Source organism: Eriocheir sinensis, chromosome 24, assembly GCF_024679095.1.
Source record: "Eriocheir sinensis breed Jianghai 21 chromosome 24, ASM2467909v1, whole genome shotgun sequence".
Classification (NCBI taxonomy): domain Eukaryota; kingdom Metazoa; phylum Arthropoda; class Malacostraca; order Decapoda; family Varunidae; genus Eriocheir; species Eriocheir sinensis.
In genome coordinates this window covers 1,111,394-1,131,035 of record NC_066532.1, presented here as the reverse complement: position 1 = coordinate 1,131,035, position 19,642 = coordinate 1,111,394, and the positions used below count along the sequence as shown (strand labels likewise).

General features: G+C 46.7%; 1 protein-coding gene and 1 long non-coding RNA gene across 2 annotated transcripts in view; one reads left to right on the top strand and one right to left on the bottom strand.

Moving 5' to 3' along the window:
- Positions 1-19,642, bottom strand: part of LOC127002698 (uncharacterized) — a 113,678-nt gene that overhangs the window by 87,266 nt on the left and 6,770 nt on the right. The gene's annotated exons all lie outside the window — the stretch shown is intronic.
- On the top strand, positions 810-18,803 carry LOC127002696 (uncharacterized). Its single transcript, XM_050868757.1, has 4 exons — positions 810-2,284; positions 2,822-3,223; positions 18,004-18,093; positions 18,598-18,803. Exons 1-4 carry the CDS (start codon positions 1,577-1,579, stop codon positions 18,706-18,708), a joined length of 1,311 nt encoding a protein of 436 aa, XP_050724714.1. The 5' UTR covers positions 810-1,576; the 3' UTR covers positions 18,709-18,803.

The following is a 19,642-nucleotide window of genomic DNA, read 5'->3' as shown; positions in this document are numbered from 1 at the left end:
GCTGAGTTCTTTTAGTTGTACACAGCGGACCCTCCAAGTGGGCAGCTACCAGTTGCTGGGTTGCAGGTGGCGGGCGCTAATCCACTCATCAACGAAAGCCCACTCTCTCTTGACGAGGTCAGAGAGGCTGTGGCAAAGTTGAGGGGTGGAAAGGCACCTGGCATCTGTAACATCAGTACGGAGTTGCTCAAAGGTGGAGGTGAGGCCATGATTCGCGGAGTGTATGCGGTCTTGACTGCCGTATGGCAATCTGGTGCCATTCCTCCTGACTGGAAGAGGGGGCTGGTCGTCCCTATCTGGAAAGGGAAAGGGGACATTGCAACAACTACCGTGGTATTACACTGCTCAGTGTGCCAATCAAGGTGTTTGCCAATCTATTGCTGATGCGGATTCGCAACCAGCTGCTAAAGCTGCAGATACCTGAGCAGTCTGGGTTTATGCCTGGTAAGTCGAGAACTGACCGTATCCTGGTGCTTCGCGTACTGGTGGAAAGCCAACTCGAGTTTCAATAAAGGATGCTTGCTGCCTATGTCAATCTTAAGAGGGCGCTTGTTTCAGTGCATCGCGAGGCACTCTGGGATCTCCTGCGACTCCGCGGGATTTCTGCAATAACTATTGCTTGATCTCATTAAATGATTCATTGAAAGATTCAGAAATAATAGTACAGCGATTCTTTAGTAAGTTTGCTGTGAAGGCCAAAGATACACACAGTAGTAGAACGATTTTTTTTTTTTTTTTTTTTTTTGTGAAGGCCACGGATTCATAAATAGTAGAGCGATTTTTCTTTTTAAGACAAAAATTCATAAACAGTAAAAGAGATGTTTTGTTGTTGTTGTTGTTGTTGTTGTAAGGCCCAAGGAATCAGACATAATATTGGCGCGACAAGCGAGGGAGGAAGCGACCGTCCACACAGACGACACATTCAGCATTCCCTCAAGTTTACAAATTATTCACAGGGTTACGATTACATAAACATGACCTCGATATCTATACAAATAGAACTGAGCGTACCGTGTTGGTAAGATAAGAGGAAACAGCAGCCATGAGAACAAGAGAGACGGACGGGAAGTTTGCAGTATACATTCACGTAGACAATGACTTGGGAATGAAGTGGACCAGCAGCGTTCACCTGGCCCGCCGGCCGCTGCTAAGTCCACTTGGCACCAGAAATCGAACTCTCCCTGCTACAAATAGAATGCTTGAGTCTCATCCAGTCAACAGTTTGCAATGACAGGTTCATCATAGGCAGCTGCGTGCCACGACTGATAACACGTATAGTCAAATGATGAAGGCGCAGCTCTTTACTTTTTTTTCTGCTCGCACAATATACTTAGTGTGGGTACGATGCGACCATATGACTAGTCACTAGTGTAAGACAAACAGCGCAGAGTGGAGTTAATTGAAAGTAGTTTGCCGCTCAATGGCTGTCAATCGCTATTATAGTGACGACCCTAACATCGCTGCCTCGACAGCAACCCTCTCCTGGCAGCGTCACTCCTCGACCAGCGCCCCGCTCGATCAGCAGAACAGGGCAGTGAGTGGTGCGTGGCCCTGACGCACCTTCACCGCCGCCGAGATGCTGCCGCCGGACACCTCGTCGACAATGTTCCCGTGGCGAGTGGTGGTGCCCGCCATGCAGGTGTACGGCTGCTTCCCCTACAGGATGTCCGCGACAAGCAAACCGCCCACATTTAGTCTCCCGCTATGCCTTTGGTCAATCTTCGCATTCTTTTTACAGGCATTGACTGCTTTGGAGACCACAGAAATGTTATTACAACAAACCTATACTACACAGTTGGGCAACATTGCGTACACCAGTACTGCCATCTTGTCGATGGCAGTCCTGTGTGTGACTCCCGCTGCCATGGGTGTGAGGAGCGGCAGGCTGGCGGGGATCCTGCACGACCTGTCGGGGATCACGGAAGTCTCGCCGCCGCCCTCCTACCGCTGGTACTGCAAACCACAGACTCTGCTGGCCATATTTTTTGTGGTCGGGCATACGATCCTGTCAGTCGTGTTAACCATTGTATCGTTCGCCACAAACACGACCATATATATCATGATGCTCCCGCCCGTGAACACTCTCTACTGGATAGGCTACATTGTGCCCCAAGAAGTGACCTCCATGGTGTTCGGCCTCCTGGGCCGCCGCCTGGTGGCCGCAACGGAGAACACGGTGGCCAGGGTTTCCATGCTCCTCGCACCCGACGGATCCCTCCAGTGTGAAACCGACGTCGGGGCGGCGCTGCGAGCCGTGCGTGACCTCGAGGCTGTCATCCGGGAGGTATGTAGGAGAGCTGTCTTGGGCGTCGCAAGTAATTGGTCACTGCCGGTACTCAGAGTGTTGTTACTGTTGGGACTCACTCAGCCTCAGACCCGCGCCGGTGAGGCGTCTAGTCTCGTACCCTTGATTTGGTTTGTCCCATCCTGATCAGCGTATGCGCGAGCTTTGCTATTTTATCCATTTTATTCACTGAACTCTGTCAATAGCTACTATGCTTATAGCCACTAAGCTTACCTTTGATCTTATGGTAGTATTCATGAAAAAAATGACAAATCCAAGACTGCCATGGACCCCGTAGCTCAGCAACTATTGAACAGAGAGTATCCCATAAACCTGACCTTCAATCAGAAGAAAACCCTGAAGAATCAGAAGGAAATCATAAGATCAAAGTTAAGCTTAGTATAAGCAATTAGAATTAAGACAGTGCAGTGAATGAAATGGACAAAATAGCAAAGCCTGCGCTTGCACAGATCAGGATGGAACAAACCAAATCAAGGGTAGGAGACTAGACGCCGTGCACAACTTCCTTTCCTACAGGTGGAGCTTCAGAAGGCGGCGGCGACTCGCTGCTTCTTCCCGGTGGTCACAACGAGGCTGATGATCGCAGTCCTGCTGGCCGTCGCCTGCCCCTATGCCACCATGACAGGCTATGATATTGACGGCGTCACGGTCTTCACATTGTGCCTCGCCTACTACTTCATGGTCAAATACTACACCCTGGGGCAGAACTTCGTCAACCAGGTGGGCGCCGTCCGGCAAGTGACGTTCGAGATCGCGTCACTGTCCCTTCATCGTGTTTGTTATAAAGTAAACGTTGCGAATACTTCTCGTCACACACATCTCATTTTCTTCGTTTTACTTCAGGTTAGCGCGGCCGAAGAACTACTGAGAGACCTGACGGTCAAAAGTAACATTGACATCGTCAGCTTCAACCTGAAGGTTCGTGGGAGTCTCCATGTTTGTGTGGGGGTGTCGGGGTGAGCAGTGCAAAGGAGAGCAAACGACAACTGGACGCTGCAGAACGTTTAGCCTCTGACCTTGCTATTATTTCTGAATGTGGCAGAAGGAATTTAAGTGCACTTCAATGCCTCAAAATCTCAATTTCTCAAAGTATCAACTCGACACAATCTCCCAAACACCAATCCCCTATTCTTCGACAACACTCAGCTGTCTCCTTCCGCAATAAACATTCGGTCTGTCCTTAACTCAAAACCTTAACTGTCAACCTCGTATCTCATCTCGTACTAAATCAGCTTCCCCGACGTTAGGCGTTCTGTACCGTCTCCATCAGTGTTTTCCCGCTCTCCGATGATGTCTACACACAAGGGTAGAGGTAAAGTCGGGGGCATACGCTATAGCTGCGCATGGCATCGGTGCTCTTATCCGTCGCATTGGCCCTTGAGCCTGTGGTAGGAGGAAGCCCATCACCCCGAGACAAAGGGCCAGTGTGACATCCGGGTTATCACAGTTTACCTTCCCCAGGTTTCCCCAGGTACCCATTTATCGACCAGCCCCCGAAAGGGAGGATGAACAGCTGGGTGAGCTGCACGCCGACTGTCCGGACCGGGATTCGAACCCGGGCCCGCGGAGTAGTACCCAAGCACGCTAACCACTAAATCAAGGAGGCGCTACATACAAGGGCCTTGTCCATATAATAAGTCTGTACAGTACTGTAAATGTATAATTTTTAAAATAGTAGCAAAGAATTGTATCTATTCCATAACACGTGATACTTGCTTTCCTATACATTGCCAGCGATGAAGGACACCATGTCAATGCCTTTCTCACACCCACACGGCTGTCCTTGCTATGAAGGCTAGATTTGGCAGGGCTGTGCCCCGAGCGGAGTGAGCCCCGCCCAATCGGACTTCATAGCCGAGTCTAACTATAACGAAGCCAACGACTATAACTCTATTTGTTGCTTGCAACTGGATCCCGGGCTGCTTTTGTTAGCTCGTCGCTGATTGGACAGCGGCCTGAGGCAGCTTTCCCCCACACATCATAGAATCGGACCTCGCCACACTACAAATTTCACTTTTATGCTCTGTAGCACACTTGTTGTAACCCGTAATCCGGGTCACACAGGGGAGACGACACACTGTTTGTACTAGTGACACTTGACTTAAAATTCTGGTACTTTAGGAGTATTTAAAGGAGTTCGTAAATGGGGTGATGAAACGGTGTCGCCTTTCTTATATGTATTTTATTCTACCTTAATACTACTTAATATTACAGAGGGTAAAAATATTGTTTAAACCAGCGACTGGCTTACTAGACTCAATGAGTCTTCAGGTTTTCTTTCACTATTGGTTACTGACGTTAACACTGGTATAATATTGAGTAAAAACTCACACAATAAAGTATCATAGAAATATAATCCTAAGTAAAACTAAGATAATAGAACACAATAGATATGTTAGATACGCTTTCCTCTATGGTAATTCTTCACTCCATACTCACAGTAGCAACGATGAATGTTCTACCCATGTTGTCTAGGGAAGGACAACTGAGTGTCCAGCCACGAACAGAGTGCTGGTTAATCTGAGGTCAAGCCTGGAGAAAATGCTTCTTATAGGCAGATATCGCGAGGGTAATACGTCAGGCGTGTGAGTCATACATCAAACTCACACCGAGCTCATACAATAATCTACCTAACCGACATGCTTAATTCACGCGGTGACGCAGCTTTGTTTTCATAACATTTTGTTCCGCGGCTGATCCTGTTTGTGCCGCGGTGATTGTGTTTTGGCTTAGAGATAAGCGGGTGCGTTAATGGGCAATTACAATTGTGTATAGGTTGGTAAATGAACAGTGGGGACAATCATGTGTTGGAGTCCGTGTTGTGTTTTAGCGGTCGATACCGCTGTTGTCATCGGAAAATATTGCCGGTGAAGATGATGATGACACGAGTGGTGTCGCAGCCTCGGGCACCACATACCCCCGTTAAAATCACGCCACGTCCTCGTGGCACAAAGCGTTCCGCCCGGCGGACGACCATGGAGGGCCCAGACGGGGATGGCGGGATCGTGGGGAGGTCCTGCGAGACGGGACCGGAAGAGACAGAAGAAGGCCACCCACCGGCGACGAAGACGACGCCGAGGAGCAGCCACCCCACCAAGGGAAGGGGTCGAAGGCGGGGACCGGAGACGGATTCCTGGAGCGCGTGAAGTGCTGGAGGGAGGTCCAGCGGGGGCCAGAGACGACCCGGGCGACGGCGGGGAGGGAAGGGGCCAAGGGAGTCTTGGCCAGGAGCGATGAGACCACGTCACGTCCGATGTGGAAGGGGCGCGATGAACCGTCAGCGGGGCGTCACCGTCCATAGTAGCAGAGGCAGGAGGCTGAAGGCGTCGGAGTGGGCACTACAGCCCATACCGAGGCTGAGGAGACCCGTCCGTTGATGGTCTGCCTGTATTTGGAGACCGGGCTGTCCGGGCAGACCATGGTGACCATCTGGGAGTATCGGTAGCGAAGACCCAGCCCGCAGGAGACGGGATGAAGACCGGGGAAGACTCTGAGGAGAGACTTAGAACACAGCGAGAGGGCGTCTGGGCGATCGAGAAAGAGCGATCTCGCAGCGCTGGACAGAAGTCGAGTAGACAGGGGCGACAGGGGGACATACATAGAGCAGGTGGTGTTTAGTACAGCGGTCCAAGGAGTCCAAGAGCATATAGTGAGTGCGGTCTTCAGAAACCGCAAGGTAAGTGGAAAGCGTGTCGGTGTGCAGAAAATATGGCGTGCCATCAAGATGAAAAGGCAACGCGTCCATTTTAAACACATCGAACACGTCAGAGGGATCCCCTTTCATGGGGATTTGTAAGTAGAAGTGAAGGGTTCCTGAGGAAAGCGTACCTTTAGAAATAACCCTAGAGACATCTCTATACAATGCTAAATATTCATGTGCTGCAGGGAAAAGTAAGCCTGGGTAATGGAGTGACGCATTGCTGAGCACACGAAATAGTACATCATTTGGAAGGAGGAGAGGGGAAACCTGCGTTTGGGACAGCTGCTGAAGGCCAAGCTTGAGATTCAGAGTATCATGATTTAGGTCACTAAGTGCCAACTGAATGAGAAGGATAGTCTCCAAAATACGCATTTCCTTCAATTTGCAAGGTTTTTAGTGAGAACTGACGGATAATATCTGAGGCCAAAGCCGAGGCGGACTGTAGACTGGAGATGGCAGAATGAATATGACGGAGGTCCCGAACTGTGGCGTTGAGGACTTCCTGATGGAGGTTAAGTTGACGTCTCTCTTCTGTGGACAGAGTGTAGAGCTGGGAGAGCTTCCGTGTAGCACATCTATTTGGGCCTGAGTGGCCGTACCGAAAAGGAGGTTTGCTACCGAGCCAAGGAAATCCACGGCTCCTCGCTTCTGGCGAGTCCGAAACGGGCTTCCATCTCTACCACTCATAGCCGACAGAAAGCTGTTAAGATCTTTGAATAACTTCTCAAACTCAATGTGAAAAGAGTCTAGAGTGCGCCTGAGCAGACCAACAGTAGGGAACGATTGATTCATATGTTCAATCGACCATGAAACTTCCGCTGTTAGATTTGCCACGTTGATGAGAGGACGTTGGATGTCGTCCGTCTTGATGACGACGGGGACAACATAGTACCGTCCTGTCAACAGCATCTTAAAGACTGGGGAGAAGACGAGGCCGGGACGAATGGGTTACTCCTGGAGGGATCAAGGAAGACAAGGAGAGGGCAACACCCAGGATCTGTAATTATAGGGGCATCAGTTCGTTGGTCGTTGGCGATACTCAAGGGCGTTCCATCACATTGGGGAGAGAAGGGGTACCGTATTGGATCGTAATGAGCGACTGACACAGGGCCCTGAAGGAGCTGAGGGAACCAATGAGGGACCTCTGAAGCATCTGAGGAGACAGGAGCCGGTGAGGAGAGCTCGGAAGGAGCTGGAAAGGACAATGGCAGCTCCTCGGGGAATAAGTCATGGGGAGTGGGTCCACTTCTACTTGATCAGGGAGAGGGTATGCACGCCTGACATTAGGAGAGTCATGGAAGCCAAGAGAGTCCTCGTGAACGACCTGAACATTATTTGTGTGAACTGTCTTGATCTTACCACCTCTAACATGACGCAGTCGTAAGACTACAGGGCTTATTTTTTCTAGCACCCTAAAAGGTCCATTGAACAAGGGCTGGAGCTTCTTTGGTTCGCCCTTTGTACATACATGCCTTAAGTAGACCCGATCTCCTACTACCACCTGTTTGGGTTTGGATTTCCTAAACATTCTTTCTGACTCCTGCCATCCTATATCTATATTGGTCTGACATAGTTTATAGGTCCGCTGCGCGACACTAGAAGTAAATGCTTTATAGCTGTCAACATCATAACAAGGTTGGAGTTTATTCTCAAGCACTTCAAAAGGAACATTTGGGTCCCGAGAGAAAAGCAAGAAAAATGGTGAATCTTTCAGAACACGATGGTAGGCAGTGTTGTAGGCGTGTGTTGCAACCGGAAGCATTTGGTCCCAGATACCGCGATTGTCCTCGCACAAAGTTCTCAAGATATTTATTAAGGTGCCATTAGGCCTTTCTATCACCCCGTTTGCAGACGGGTGATAAGGAGTTGTCCTTAGATGATCAATCTGTAACAACTGAGTCAACTCTCGTAAGAGAGTGTTGACGAACTCCTTTCCTTGATCCGTGACTAGAATCGGCGGGATGCTGTGTACACAGACTACGTTCTTGTAGAACGCAGCTGCCACTTCCTTGGCTGCCTTCGTACGAAGGGGGGTTGCTACCAGAAGCGTGACAGGACGTCTATCACTGTCAGTACATACCTATAGCCTTCGTCTGAAACAGACAAAGGTCCGACAATATCCATATGGACTCTGTCAAACGGTTGGCCAACCTCTGGATACCTCATAAGTGGAGCTGGCGGGATCCTCTTCTTAAACCGACAACAGACAGGACAAGATCTGACATATTGCTCCACGTCCGCCTTCATTCCCGGCCAGTACGCAAACTTGCGACAGCGTGCCAACGTAACCTTAGTGCCTCCATGCCCTGCAGGTAGCATGGAATGCGCCAAAGCTAACGCGTTAGGAATGTAGCTTGGTGGAACGATAACCAGTCTTTTCTGCTTGTTGTATTCATCGCAAACATCGCGGTAGAGAATGCCGTTCTCTACACACTTCACTAAGAGGCAGTTTTTTGAAGTGCCTCTTAGCTGCATGTAACGTTACATTGCTCCTCTCTGCAACCTTTCTCTCATCTCTCTCATGTACGTTACCACCGGTGGTTTGTTCAAAAGCATGCTTCAATTCTCTCAGTTCAGGATCGCGATCCTGGTGCTCCATGAGTCCAGCAAGACTCCAATGGAGAAACTTATCCTGTTTGTCATGTCCCTCCGGAGAGGCGACAGACGTGTCCTGTCCACCCGTAAGGGTGACAGACATAATTCGAGCATCCAATTCGCCTTCTATCACGTCACTCTCCTGATTCCTAATCCTTGACAAAAATCTGCTACCATGTTGCTGGAGCCTGGGAGATAATCAATACTAAAGTCAAATTCTCCTAGAAGTGTCTGCCAGCGTGCAATCCTGCTGCTAGGTACTGTGCTTTTTAACAGCCAGGTCAGTGGTCTATGGTCCGACAGGATGTGTATCCTATAACCCAAGATAAGGGGTCGGTTAGTACTGAGGCCATAGATGACTGCTAAAGCTTCTCTCTCTACCGCTGAGTAGTTACGTTCTGCTCCATTCAGGGTTCTACTAAAATATGCTATGGGACGTAAACTACCATTTTCATCCTTTTGTTGCAACACACCACCTATTGCCTTATCTGACGCATCTGTGGTGAGATTGAAGGGCTTCCGGAAATCCGGAAAGGCTAAAACAATGTCAGTCGTTAGACTGTTCTTTAGTGTGCTAAATGCATGCAATGCCTCTTCATTCCACTCCAGATGTGTCTTATCGTTCTTGGTTACTTTCCTCCCTTTGAGTAAATTATTAAGTGGGGATGCTATCTTGGCAAAGTCTTTAATGAATTTCCTATAAAAGTTAACCAATCCCAGGAAACCTTGAAGTTCTTTGACTGTTTTCGGAGGAGTGAGTTGTTGCACCGCCTGTACCTTTGAGGGCTGAGGCTTCAAGCCAGAAGCACTAACAATGTGACCCAGATAATCTACTTGCTCTTTGAAAAAGGAACACTTATCTAGTCTTAAGGACAGGTGAGCCTTCTGCAGTCTGTCCAAGACGGCATGGAGGTTCTTTAGGTGATGGTCCATGTCTTTCCCTTGTACTATCAAATCATCAAGGTATACATGTACAATTCTTCCTGTCAGACCTATGAGAACTTGATTCATGATCCGTTGATAGGCTGCAGGTGCTGTTTTTAATCCAATGGTGACTGTAGTGAATTCATAGAGGCCATAAGGTGTCGTGAAGGCTGTCAAGTGTTTAGATTCCTCTGCCAATGGGACTTGGTGGTAGCCCTGGCGCAAATCAAGGGAGGTGAATACTTTACTTTCCCCTAACTGTTGCAAAATGAGGTTAATGTTAGGGAGTGGATGTTTGTCATCAATCAATTCATCGTTCAGAGCGCGGAAGTCGAGACAAAGTCTGACTCCACCATCCTTTTTAGCAACAGGGACTAGAGGTGCGCTGTAGGGTGACGCACTAGGGCGTATAATACCCTGGGCCTCAAGGTCCTTGAGCTGAATCTCTATTTCTTTATGATATTTTACTGGTATTGGGTATGGCTTTTTATATATAGGCTTGTCATTTTTTAGCCTTAAAGTGTGAACATAATAGGGGGTAATAGTGAGTGGCTCGTTTTTTAGAGCAAACACATCAGGATACTTGCGGGTTAAGCCCTTCAGACAGCAATTTTCCCGTTGTGAGGGTAAAAATAGCTCGTCTATCAGCTTATCGAGTACCATCTGCTTACTTGACTGGGTGACAGGCGGCTTTGTAGCTGTTTTTGTGACAGCCGCTACATTCATTAGTCGATGATTGATAGTATTCTGAGTGACAAGAATAAATGTGTCCCATCACTTCACCTGTTGGCATCTCAATAGTTTCTTCAGTTGGGTTAGCATAGGAATGATGAATTTACCTTTGGTTTGTTTGACGTTAGGAGTTAAGGTTACTAACCGGGAAATAAAAATGAAGAAGGGATATCATTGGACCTTGGGAGAAATAAGGCTTGCTGGGCTCTGCCAATCTCTGCCTCCAGAGTGACATACCCTGCCGTGCCTGGGAGCAAGGACGCCACGTTAATAGCGTATGCTTTCACTGGTACTTCCTCCATCTCGTCTAAAGTAGGTTTATGATCTTCTGGGTACGGGCTCATATCGTCCGCAGCCAGGAATGTACTTCCACTGGGTAGGCGCCCACCATTACACTAAACTGCCCAGGTGTGTCCAGCGGTGCAGCTACCACATTTTGTCTCCACATAAATTCTAGGCCCAACAAAACTGCTGTTGGTAACACTATACCTTGTGATATTACTACAAACTTTTCTATAATTTCTCCGTGCCCAAAGTCTACTACTACTTCGGCTATTCCTTTATTAGGGATTGAGTCCGATCTACCCCTTGTATGGAGAGAGGTTCTGTAACTATCATCTTCCCGCCTACCTTCCTAAATAAATCTTCTTCTATTAGGGACGCTCCTGCTCCTGTGTCTAGCATTGCGTAAACCATCTCCTTTTTGTGCATTAGCGCCTACGCACAATCTCAACGTGAGGGCGTTGGTAGGGCCGTGGACTGCCGCAGCTACTCTGGGGTCGTTTTTTTTTCTTCTCGTGGTCAGGGTTAACCCAGGAGCTACGGGGTGAGGGACCGGCGTGTACTCCGGGCGCCAGGCAGCGCAGGCGAGACAGGCTGACGCCTGTTTCGAATGGGCTGGTACTGAGGGTACCGAGAGCCCGTTGGTGGGTGGTAGGCACCCTATACTGCCTTCCATATGTGCAATCGCGAGCCATATGTCCTACATACCCACAAGCATAACATGTAGGTGGCGTGGGCGCGTTCCCATATGGGCGTGTAGGTGGCGGCGTGCCGTCCTCCCCTTTGGGTTATCGGGTAACGTGACTGGCCTGGAGGGCGTGGAGGACGGGCTTGTGAGACATGTTTGGGTCCGGATGCCTGGGTGGAACAGACGTTCAGCACTTTTATTTCTTTGGCGATATCGGCATCGGATAGCTTCGACTCTGGATAAGCTTTAATATACTCATACCCTTTCTTTAATACCTTCTGTGGGTCCCCTTTTCTTCCTCCGTTAGGATGAGTAAGAGGGCCGGAGGAAAGCCTCTCTGAGCCGTAAAGCGGTTATCTCATTTAGCAAACTGGCATTGTCAGGCTTGAGAGCGATCAACTCGTCTCTCAATGTCTCCAGGCGGATGAGGAAGGTGCGGATGTTTTCTCCTGTCCGCCGTTTTGCCTCTCCCAATTCTTTCTGGAGGACCGAAAAGGTCCTTACTGTGGGAAACACACGTAGGAAGTCTTCCTTTTTTTCCCAATCCTGTCCACATCTAGTGATACAACCGAGGAGATGATCGCGCTGCTCCCAGGGCATATTGTTTGGCTAACTCAATCTTTCCGGTAGTGTCCCAATTTGCCTGTGTCCGGCTTTCAATATCCTCTATCCATTTCTTTGCTAGCTTATGGCATGGGAGGTTTGGTGCTTTGCTACTTTTTTCTTCTCCACCACCAAAATATAAGAGTCCCTGCACTCTACTAAAATCATTCAAGGTATGACGGCTAAGTAGCGTGACAAGATCATCATGGGCAAGGGTGATCGATTTTCCATCTTCTTTTTTGGGGGGAGGGTTCTTGCCTTCGTCTGGCATTTTTAACTCTAAAGTCTTATTCCCGTAATTCCAAGAATAACTGTCTTCTCCTCGCTTTCGGATGTGGACATACACCAGTACAATACCAATATAAACCAATATAAATCGCAAGTTTCACCACAAGTTTCACCACATGTTTCACCACATGTTTCACCACCCCACACCTGACACCAATGTTGTAACCCGTAATCCGGGTCACACAGGGGAGACGACACACTGTTTGTACTAGTGACACTTGACTTAAAATTCTGGTACTTTAGGAGTATTTAAAGGAGTTCGTAAATGGGGTGATGAAACGGTGTCGCCTTTCTTATATGTATTTTATTCTACCTTAATACTACTTAATATTACAGAGGGTAAAAATATTGTTTAAACCAGCGACTGGCTTACTAGACTCAATGAGTCTTCAGGTTTTCTTTCACTATTGGTTACTGACGTTAACACTGGTATAATATTGAGTAAAAACTCACACAATAAAGTATCATAGAAATATAATCCTAAGTAAAACTAAGATAATAGAACACAATAGATATGTTAGATACGCTTTCCTCTATGGTAATTCTTCACTCCATACTCACAGTAGCAACGATGAATGTTCTACCCATGTTGTCTAGGGAAGGACAACTGAGTGTCCAGCCACGAACAGAGTGCTGGTTAATCTGAGGTCAAGCCTGGAGAAAATGCTTCTTATATAGGCAGATATCGCGAGGGTAATACGTCAGGCGTGTGAGTCATACATCAAACTCACACCGAGCTCATACAATAATCTACCTAACCGACATGCTTAATTCACGCGGTGACGCAGCTTTGTTTTCATAACATTTTGTTCCGCGGCTGATCCTGTTTTTGCCGCGGTGATTGTGTTTTGGCTTAGAGAGATAAGCGGGTGCGTTAATGGGCAATTACAATTGTGTATAGGTTGGTAAATGAACAGTGGGGACAATCATGTGTTGGAGTCCGTGTTGTGTTTTAGCGGTCGATACCGCTGTTGTCATCGGAAAATATTGCCGGTGAAGATGATGATGACACGAGTGGTGTCGCAGCCCTCGGGGCACCACACACTTATGTCGCGTAATATATACTTGCTTACTTCCAGAGGTGGGCGCGGTACTGAAAAATCAGTAGTGCGGTTGCGGTAGTGCGGTACTTTTTCCGGAGTAGTGCGGTTGCGGTAGTGCTGTCCCATTTTTTTTTTCTTTCCCAGTGCAGTACTGCGGTAGCGCTAGTCAAAATAAAAAAATATTTCAGTGCCTATCCTGGCTATCCAAACAAAGGAAACATGCTTAAAATAGTACAATGAAAAATCGGCCGACACCACGGACGGGTCCGGGGTTGACATGGCCGGCACCGCGCGGGTTAAGCAAGACTCGCAGTGTAGTAGTTTAGTCTGTCTATTTAGTATTTAATTTCGAACAATAACTGAAAAGTCAGAATGATTGAGTCACTGATTCTGATGACTGATACCGATTGACTGATTGAGTCCGATTCCCTGTAAAAAAAAAACATTTCTGTAAGCATACCGCGCTGCAAATGTCGTCTTAGATAGTTTTCAAAGTACCGCAAAAAAGTACCACAAGTTTTTTAGTGCGGTCCGCGGTAGTGCGCTATTTTCAGAAATTTTGCGGTAGTGCGGTACTTTTTTTGTGATGCGGTACTGCCGCACTACCGCATAAAGTAACGCACTTGCCCACCTCTGCTTACTTCATCATTGGATAGTAGAAAAATAGCAGATTATGACTGTCTTAAAAACAACTCAAATTGACTAAAAATAAAGGAAATAATGAGAGTTGAAGTCAAAGAAGAGTTATAAATGTTTATACCACATTACATCCTTGCCGATTTTTTCAGAGAATTATTAAGTGTCATACTATAAAAACAAACAATGTCACCTGATAGAGAAAATTATCCTGAAGACGATGGCGTCAACAGATTATCGACACGTTTAAAAGGAAGGGACGTAAGCTAGCTAGTACATACAAAGTTGTAGGCGATAGACGATTGGTTTCGTGGCATAAAAGCACATAGGTAAAGCCTAATGTTACAATTTATTGAGTTCGTAAAAAAAAACTTGCTTACCTCCCTTCCTTTCTAACGTATCGATAATAGATTATTGACCGCACCGTCTTTAGAAGAATTTTCTTTATCAGCCGACTCTGTATGTTTGTTTTTACAGTAGCTTAATATTTGTACGCAAATATCGGCATGGACGAAAAATGATAAACATTTATAACCCCGTCTTTGACTTCAACTCGCATTATTTCCTTTATATTAGTAAGTATGAGTTATTTTTTAGACAGCCATAATCTGCTATCTTTCTACTATCCAATGACGAAGAAAGCAAGTATGTATTACGCGACGTGAGTGTATTACAGAACATAAAAATAAAACTTGTAGGGCGGCGAAGTCCCATGCTATGATGTGTGGGGGAAGGCTACCTCAGGCTGCTGTCCAATCAGCGAATAGCTTACAAGAGCAGCCTAGGATCCAGTTGCAAGCTACAAGTAGACCGAGTATAGTCATGGTGAGGCACGCCACCAGCCTCGCCTGCCCATTATTTTTGTACAATTAAGACACCGGACAGACGACCATCCAGTCACCCAAGTGACATCAGACAGCATCTCGAAACGCTTTTTGAATAATCTTCTGGACTGCTCTACCACTTATCCTTTAGGGGAGCAGTAGTTATGTTTTTGTTTTTTGTTTCCCCTCGACTGCTTTCTTTTTCCTTTATACATACGTAGGCTACACTACACAGACTAACTACCAAACATTCTACTCTACTTATTAGCGTGTTACAATACGACGAGTATAATAGATCTGAGTTGTCTCGTCTTCCTCTGTACTAGAGCAAGTGTGCCGTCGCCCTGGTTAAGCATGTTGATCCAGTGTACACTGAACGCTATTACGTCGAGTAGATATTGACAGCCTGATAGCGCTTGTACTATTCCGTGACCCTCTTGAATGATCTGGTAACAATATAATGATGGTGGTAGTGGTAGTAGTAGTAGTTTATAGTAGTAGTAGTAGTAGGGAGTAGGTGGGGAGACCTACCGAAACGGGCGTACGCCACTCCCGGTGAGGAATATGGGGGAGGTGAGGAGGGTGCTGTAAGCCCACAAAAGACCCTTCTCTGTGTCCTCGCTTTCCGTTTCCCTATTGTCTCATTAACACCAGAGAGTAGTTCAGCATGCTCTCTAAAGACAGATTGAGGTGAAGCCGCCGAACTGTCATTTTTCTGGTCAAAAGATGGCGGATACCCGGGTGGCATATTCACGAGAAGTCGCACATGCACATTTTCACCCCCGCGCCGACCTCCTCTCTGATTCGCCGGCTGGCTCTCAAGCTATGCCCCCCTCCTCTGCGCCTCTGCCTCGCCTGTCAGTGTCAGACACACACACACACACACTCTCTCTCTCTCTCTCTCTCTCTCTCTCTCTCTCTCTCTCTCTCTCTCTCTCTCTCTCTGTGTGTGTGTGTGTGTGTGTGTGTATGCGTGGTTCATGCACACGTGTGAGTGTGTGTGTGTGTGTGTGTGTGTGTGTGTGTGTGTGTGTGTGTGTGTGTGTGTGTGTGTGGTTCATACACACGTGTGTGTGTGTGTGTGTGTGTGTGTGTGGGTGCGCCTCTGCCGGTCTGTCAGTGTCACACACACACACACACACACACACACACACACACACTCTCTCTCTCTCTCTCTCTCTCTCTCTCTCTCTCTCTCTCTCTCTCTCTCTCTCTCTCTCTCTCTCTCTCTCTCTCTGTGTGTGTGTGTGTGTGTGGTTCATGCACACGAGTGTGTGTGTGTGTGTGTGTGTGTGTGTGTGTGTGTGTGTGTGTGTGTATGCGCCTCTCTCCCTGCCTCGCTGTGTGTGTGTGTGTGTGTGTGTGTGTGTGTAATTCATGCATCATAGCCTGATAACGAACATTACTCTCTCTCTCTATCTATCTATCTATCTATCTAGAAAATAAGACATTTTCAAAAACATTTTAAGTTTTACTAGAAAAATACATTACATTATTATGGGTCATTCGTTAGTGTTTTTTTTTTTTTTTAGTTTGCCTGATTGAGCAGAACATTCGCTGCCAGGCTTCTTTTTCGTTTTGGGGCGCCATCTGGAAAAACATCCAACCCGTTTTCTCCCCCTCGCTAGGGGAGATGCACCTGGGCATTCCCATTTTGCGGCGTGACACAGAAGTTGGCTGGCATGTGTGTGTGTGTGTGTGTGTGTGTGTGTGTGTGTGTGTGACACTGACAGGCGAGGCAGAGGCGCAGAGGAGGGGGGCGGAGCTTGAGAGCCAGCCGGCGAATCAGAGAGGAGGGCGGCGCGGGGCTGAAAATGTGTGCGACTTCTCGTGAATATGCATCCGGGTGAGAGAGCTCACGCCCACCGCCTCAGTTATCGCCTTCAGGCCACGTCTCATCCATTATGACGGTGTTGTTTTGATTACCGTGCATTTATTGATACAGAAGAACTATTTCGTAAATACTTTGCTTTCCTCAATGATCTAGATTCTAGAACAGTTGGTTCATTCAGCACCTCACGCTTATTCCCGACCGCCTTGGAGATTCGCCCAACATACTAGACCTCTTTCTTACCTCTAACCCTTCTGCTTATTCTGTCAAACTCTTCTCTCCGTTGGGCTCCATCGATCATAACCTTATTTCTGTATACTGTCCTATCGCTCCTGTACAGCCTCTGGACCCACCGAAGAGGCGGTGCTTCTGACATTTTCCTTCAGCTCGGTGGGACGACTTGAGGATGTACTTTTCCGATTTCCCGTGGAATGATTACTCCTTCCAGGAGAGAGACCCCTCTGTGTGTGCCCATGCATCACAGAGGTGATTGTCTCTGGAATGGAGGCACATATTCCACGTTCTTTCTCTATTCCTCATGGTAAAAAAAACTTGGTTTAATCACGCTTGTTCTCGTGCTAACAAAGATAGGGAGGGAGCTCACAAAAGGTACCAGAGCCTTCGCACTCCTGCTAACCATGATCTCTACATTTCTGCCCAGAATCGTGCCAAATCTATTCTTCGACTTACCAAAAGCTCTTTCATCCATAGTAAATGTCAAAACCTTGCTTTTTCTAATTCTTCCAGAGACTTCTGGCACCTAGCCAAAAATATCTCCTTCAATATCACTTCTTCATCTTCCCCCCCTCTCCTTAATTCTGAGGGCAGCACCGCCGTCTCATCTATCTCTAAGGGTGAACTCTTTTCTCGAACTTTCTGTAAAAACTCCACTCTGGACGATTCTGGGCATATTCCTCTTACTCATCCCTCCTGACTCCTTTATGCCTGTTATTAGTTTCTGTGTCCTCTCTGGCCTCATCCCTCAGATGGCTTATGGGCCTGATGGAGTGCTTCCAATTGTCCTTAAAACTGTGCTTCCGTGCTGACACCCTGCCTGGTCAAACTCTTTCGCTTCTGCCTGTCAACATCTACCTTTCCTTCCTGTTAGAAGTACGCCTTTGTACAGCCTGTGCCAAAGAAGGTGACCGTTCCAAGCATTCTACCATGACTCCTGCGTACTTAACCTCAACATATCTACGTTCCGGAACTCTAAGCTAAGTGCATAATTAGTACCGGCCAATTGTAATTACCTTAGACTGCGGTAGGAGCTAGGGAGCTCAGCAGGTAACTCACCTCCCTCATTTAAGTGGATCCCCTGCAAATTTTCCACAGTAGCAACAACAACAACAACAACAACAACAACAACAGCTACAAGAGCAATATTAATTGACCTAAATCTACAATCTGTCTCATTTCTTTGCATGTCACTCTACAAGTGAAAGCCATAGTTCTAACATTATTAAAAGCGTGAATTGCTACGATTAGGAGTGAATAAATGCCTAAACAAGTGACTCCTGAGTGCGTGAGTCTGAGTAACAGGTGTGTTTGGCAGGTGAACCGGATAATGGACAGACTGTCACGTGGCCTTTCCTCCCTCGACATGTGTGGCTGGTACAGGCTGGATTATGCAGCCTTCCTCGGGGTGAGTGTCGCTTCCTTTCTCCTCTAAGCACAGTTGTAAGGCATGGAGTATGTGTACGGTATTCTTTCGCTTTTCATGGTTATTCTTTAAAAGTTTGAACTAGTGTTTCTCTCGCTTTTTACGGTTTTCTTCAAAATGATGGAGTAGTACGTTATTTATTTTACGTGCGCTTTTCTTCCAGGGTCTGAAATAGATATGAATTATTATACCTTTACGGTTCTTCTTCAACTGTCGGAACTAGTATGTCTTATTTTTTCGCCTTTTACTGTTCTTTAAAAGGTCTGGACAATTATGTTTTATTCCTTCGCCTTTTACGGTTTTCTCCCAAAATTCTTTGTGACCTTTGGAAATAGCTGTGAGAGCCGAAGGCGCCAGAGAATACTACTGCCTACTATTGCACCTTCCTTCCATCTAGGCCTACATATTTTATATATAGCCTAATGAATTTTCTTTCATCCGTCTCCTGCATCACCTCACCCCATCCCTCTCCCTCCCCCCCTGCAGCTCCTCAACACTGTGCTGACCTACTTGGTGATCATCTTCCAAATGGGAGGAATCAGAGTCGGCACTTCCGGCTCTACAGGCAACTCCTCAGACCCGGGAATAGAAAACTGATCCACAAGTGGGAGATTCACGGATGTTATGATAGCTACCTAGGCCTGGGTGGACGATCGAAGAGTATCGTAGGGAGCAGATTTTACTGAGGTGGACTAGACGTGAGATAATAATGATGATAATTACAATATTATTATTATTATTATTATTATTATTATTATTATTAATGATAATGATAATAATAATAATAATAATAATAATAATAATAATAATAATAATAATAATAATAATAATAACAACAACAATAGTAATAACAATAACAATGACAATAATAACGTTACATGAGAGGAGCATGTATGCAGTCTATGTAGTCCCCATCAAAACATTACCCAAATGCAGAGGTCAGGTAATACTAAAGGATGTAGTAAGTCACATGGATGGAGAAGTGAAGTAAGGAAGAATTATAAATTACTTAACTTTCCTTTATCCCCACAGAACGGATTTATCAGGCAGAACTGAGCTAACACAGTCAGTCGTCAAGGAGATAAACCATCTCGATGGTCAGATTTACGTTAGATGTGCATTTTGTCTTGCTGTCATAACCGCCCTTCCTTTGTACCATCTATGTAAATCATTGTGAGAGAGATAAAGCTAGTGATTGAAATCATCGTTCAACTCAGGTTCATCAGCGGTTCAGACATCAGTGTTGATGAGGAAAGCTGTCGCCAATATGACAAATACTATTGTATGTGTTCTCCCCTACAAAGTTCTGGGTGTTATGATAGACTAACAATGGAAATTTTTCTGTCTCATCAAGACCAACTAAGAAAAGTCTGTTGTTCTACGCTATCAAAGAGGTGTCACTCCTTAGATTAACACTGGCTCTCAAACATTCACCTTACATGATATTGATCTGAGTGGGATTGAGTGTCAGAACGGCCTTGGCATCTATGTTGATAGCACCCTGCGATTCCATATTCATGTCAGATTAACT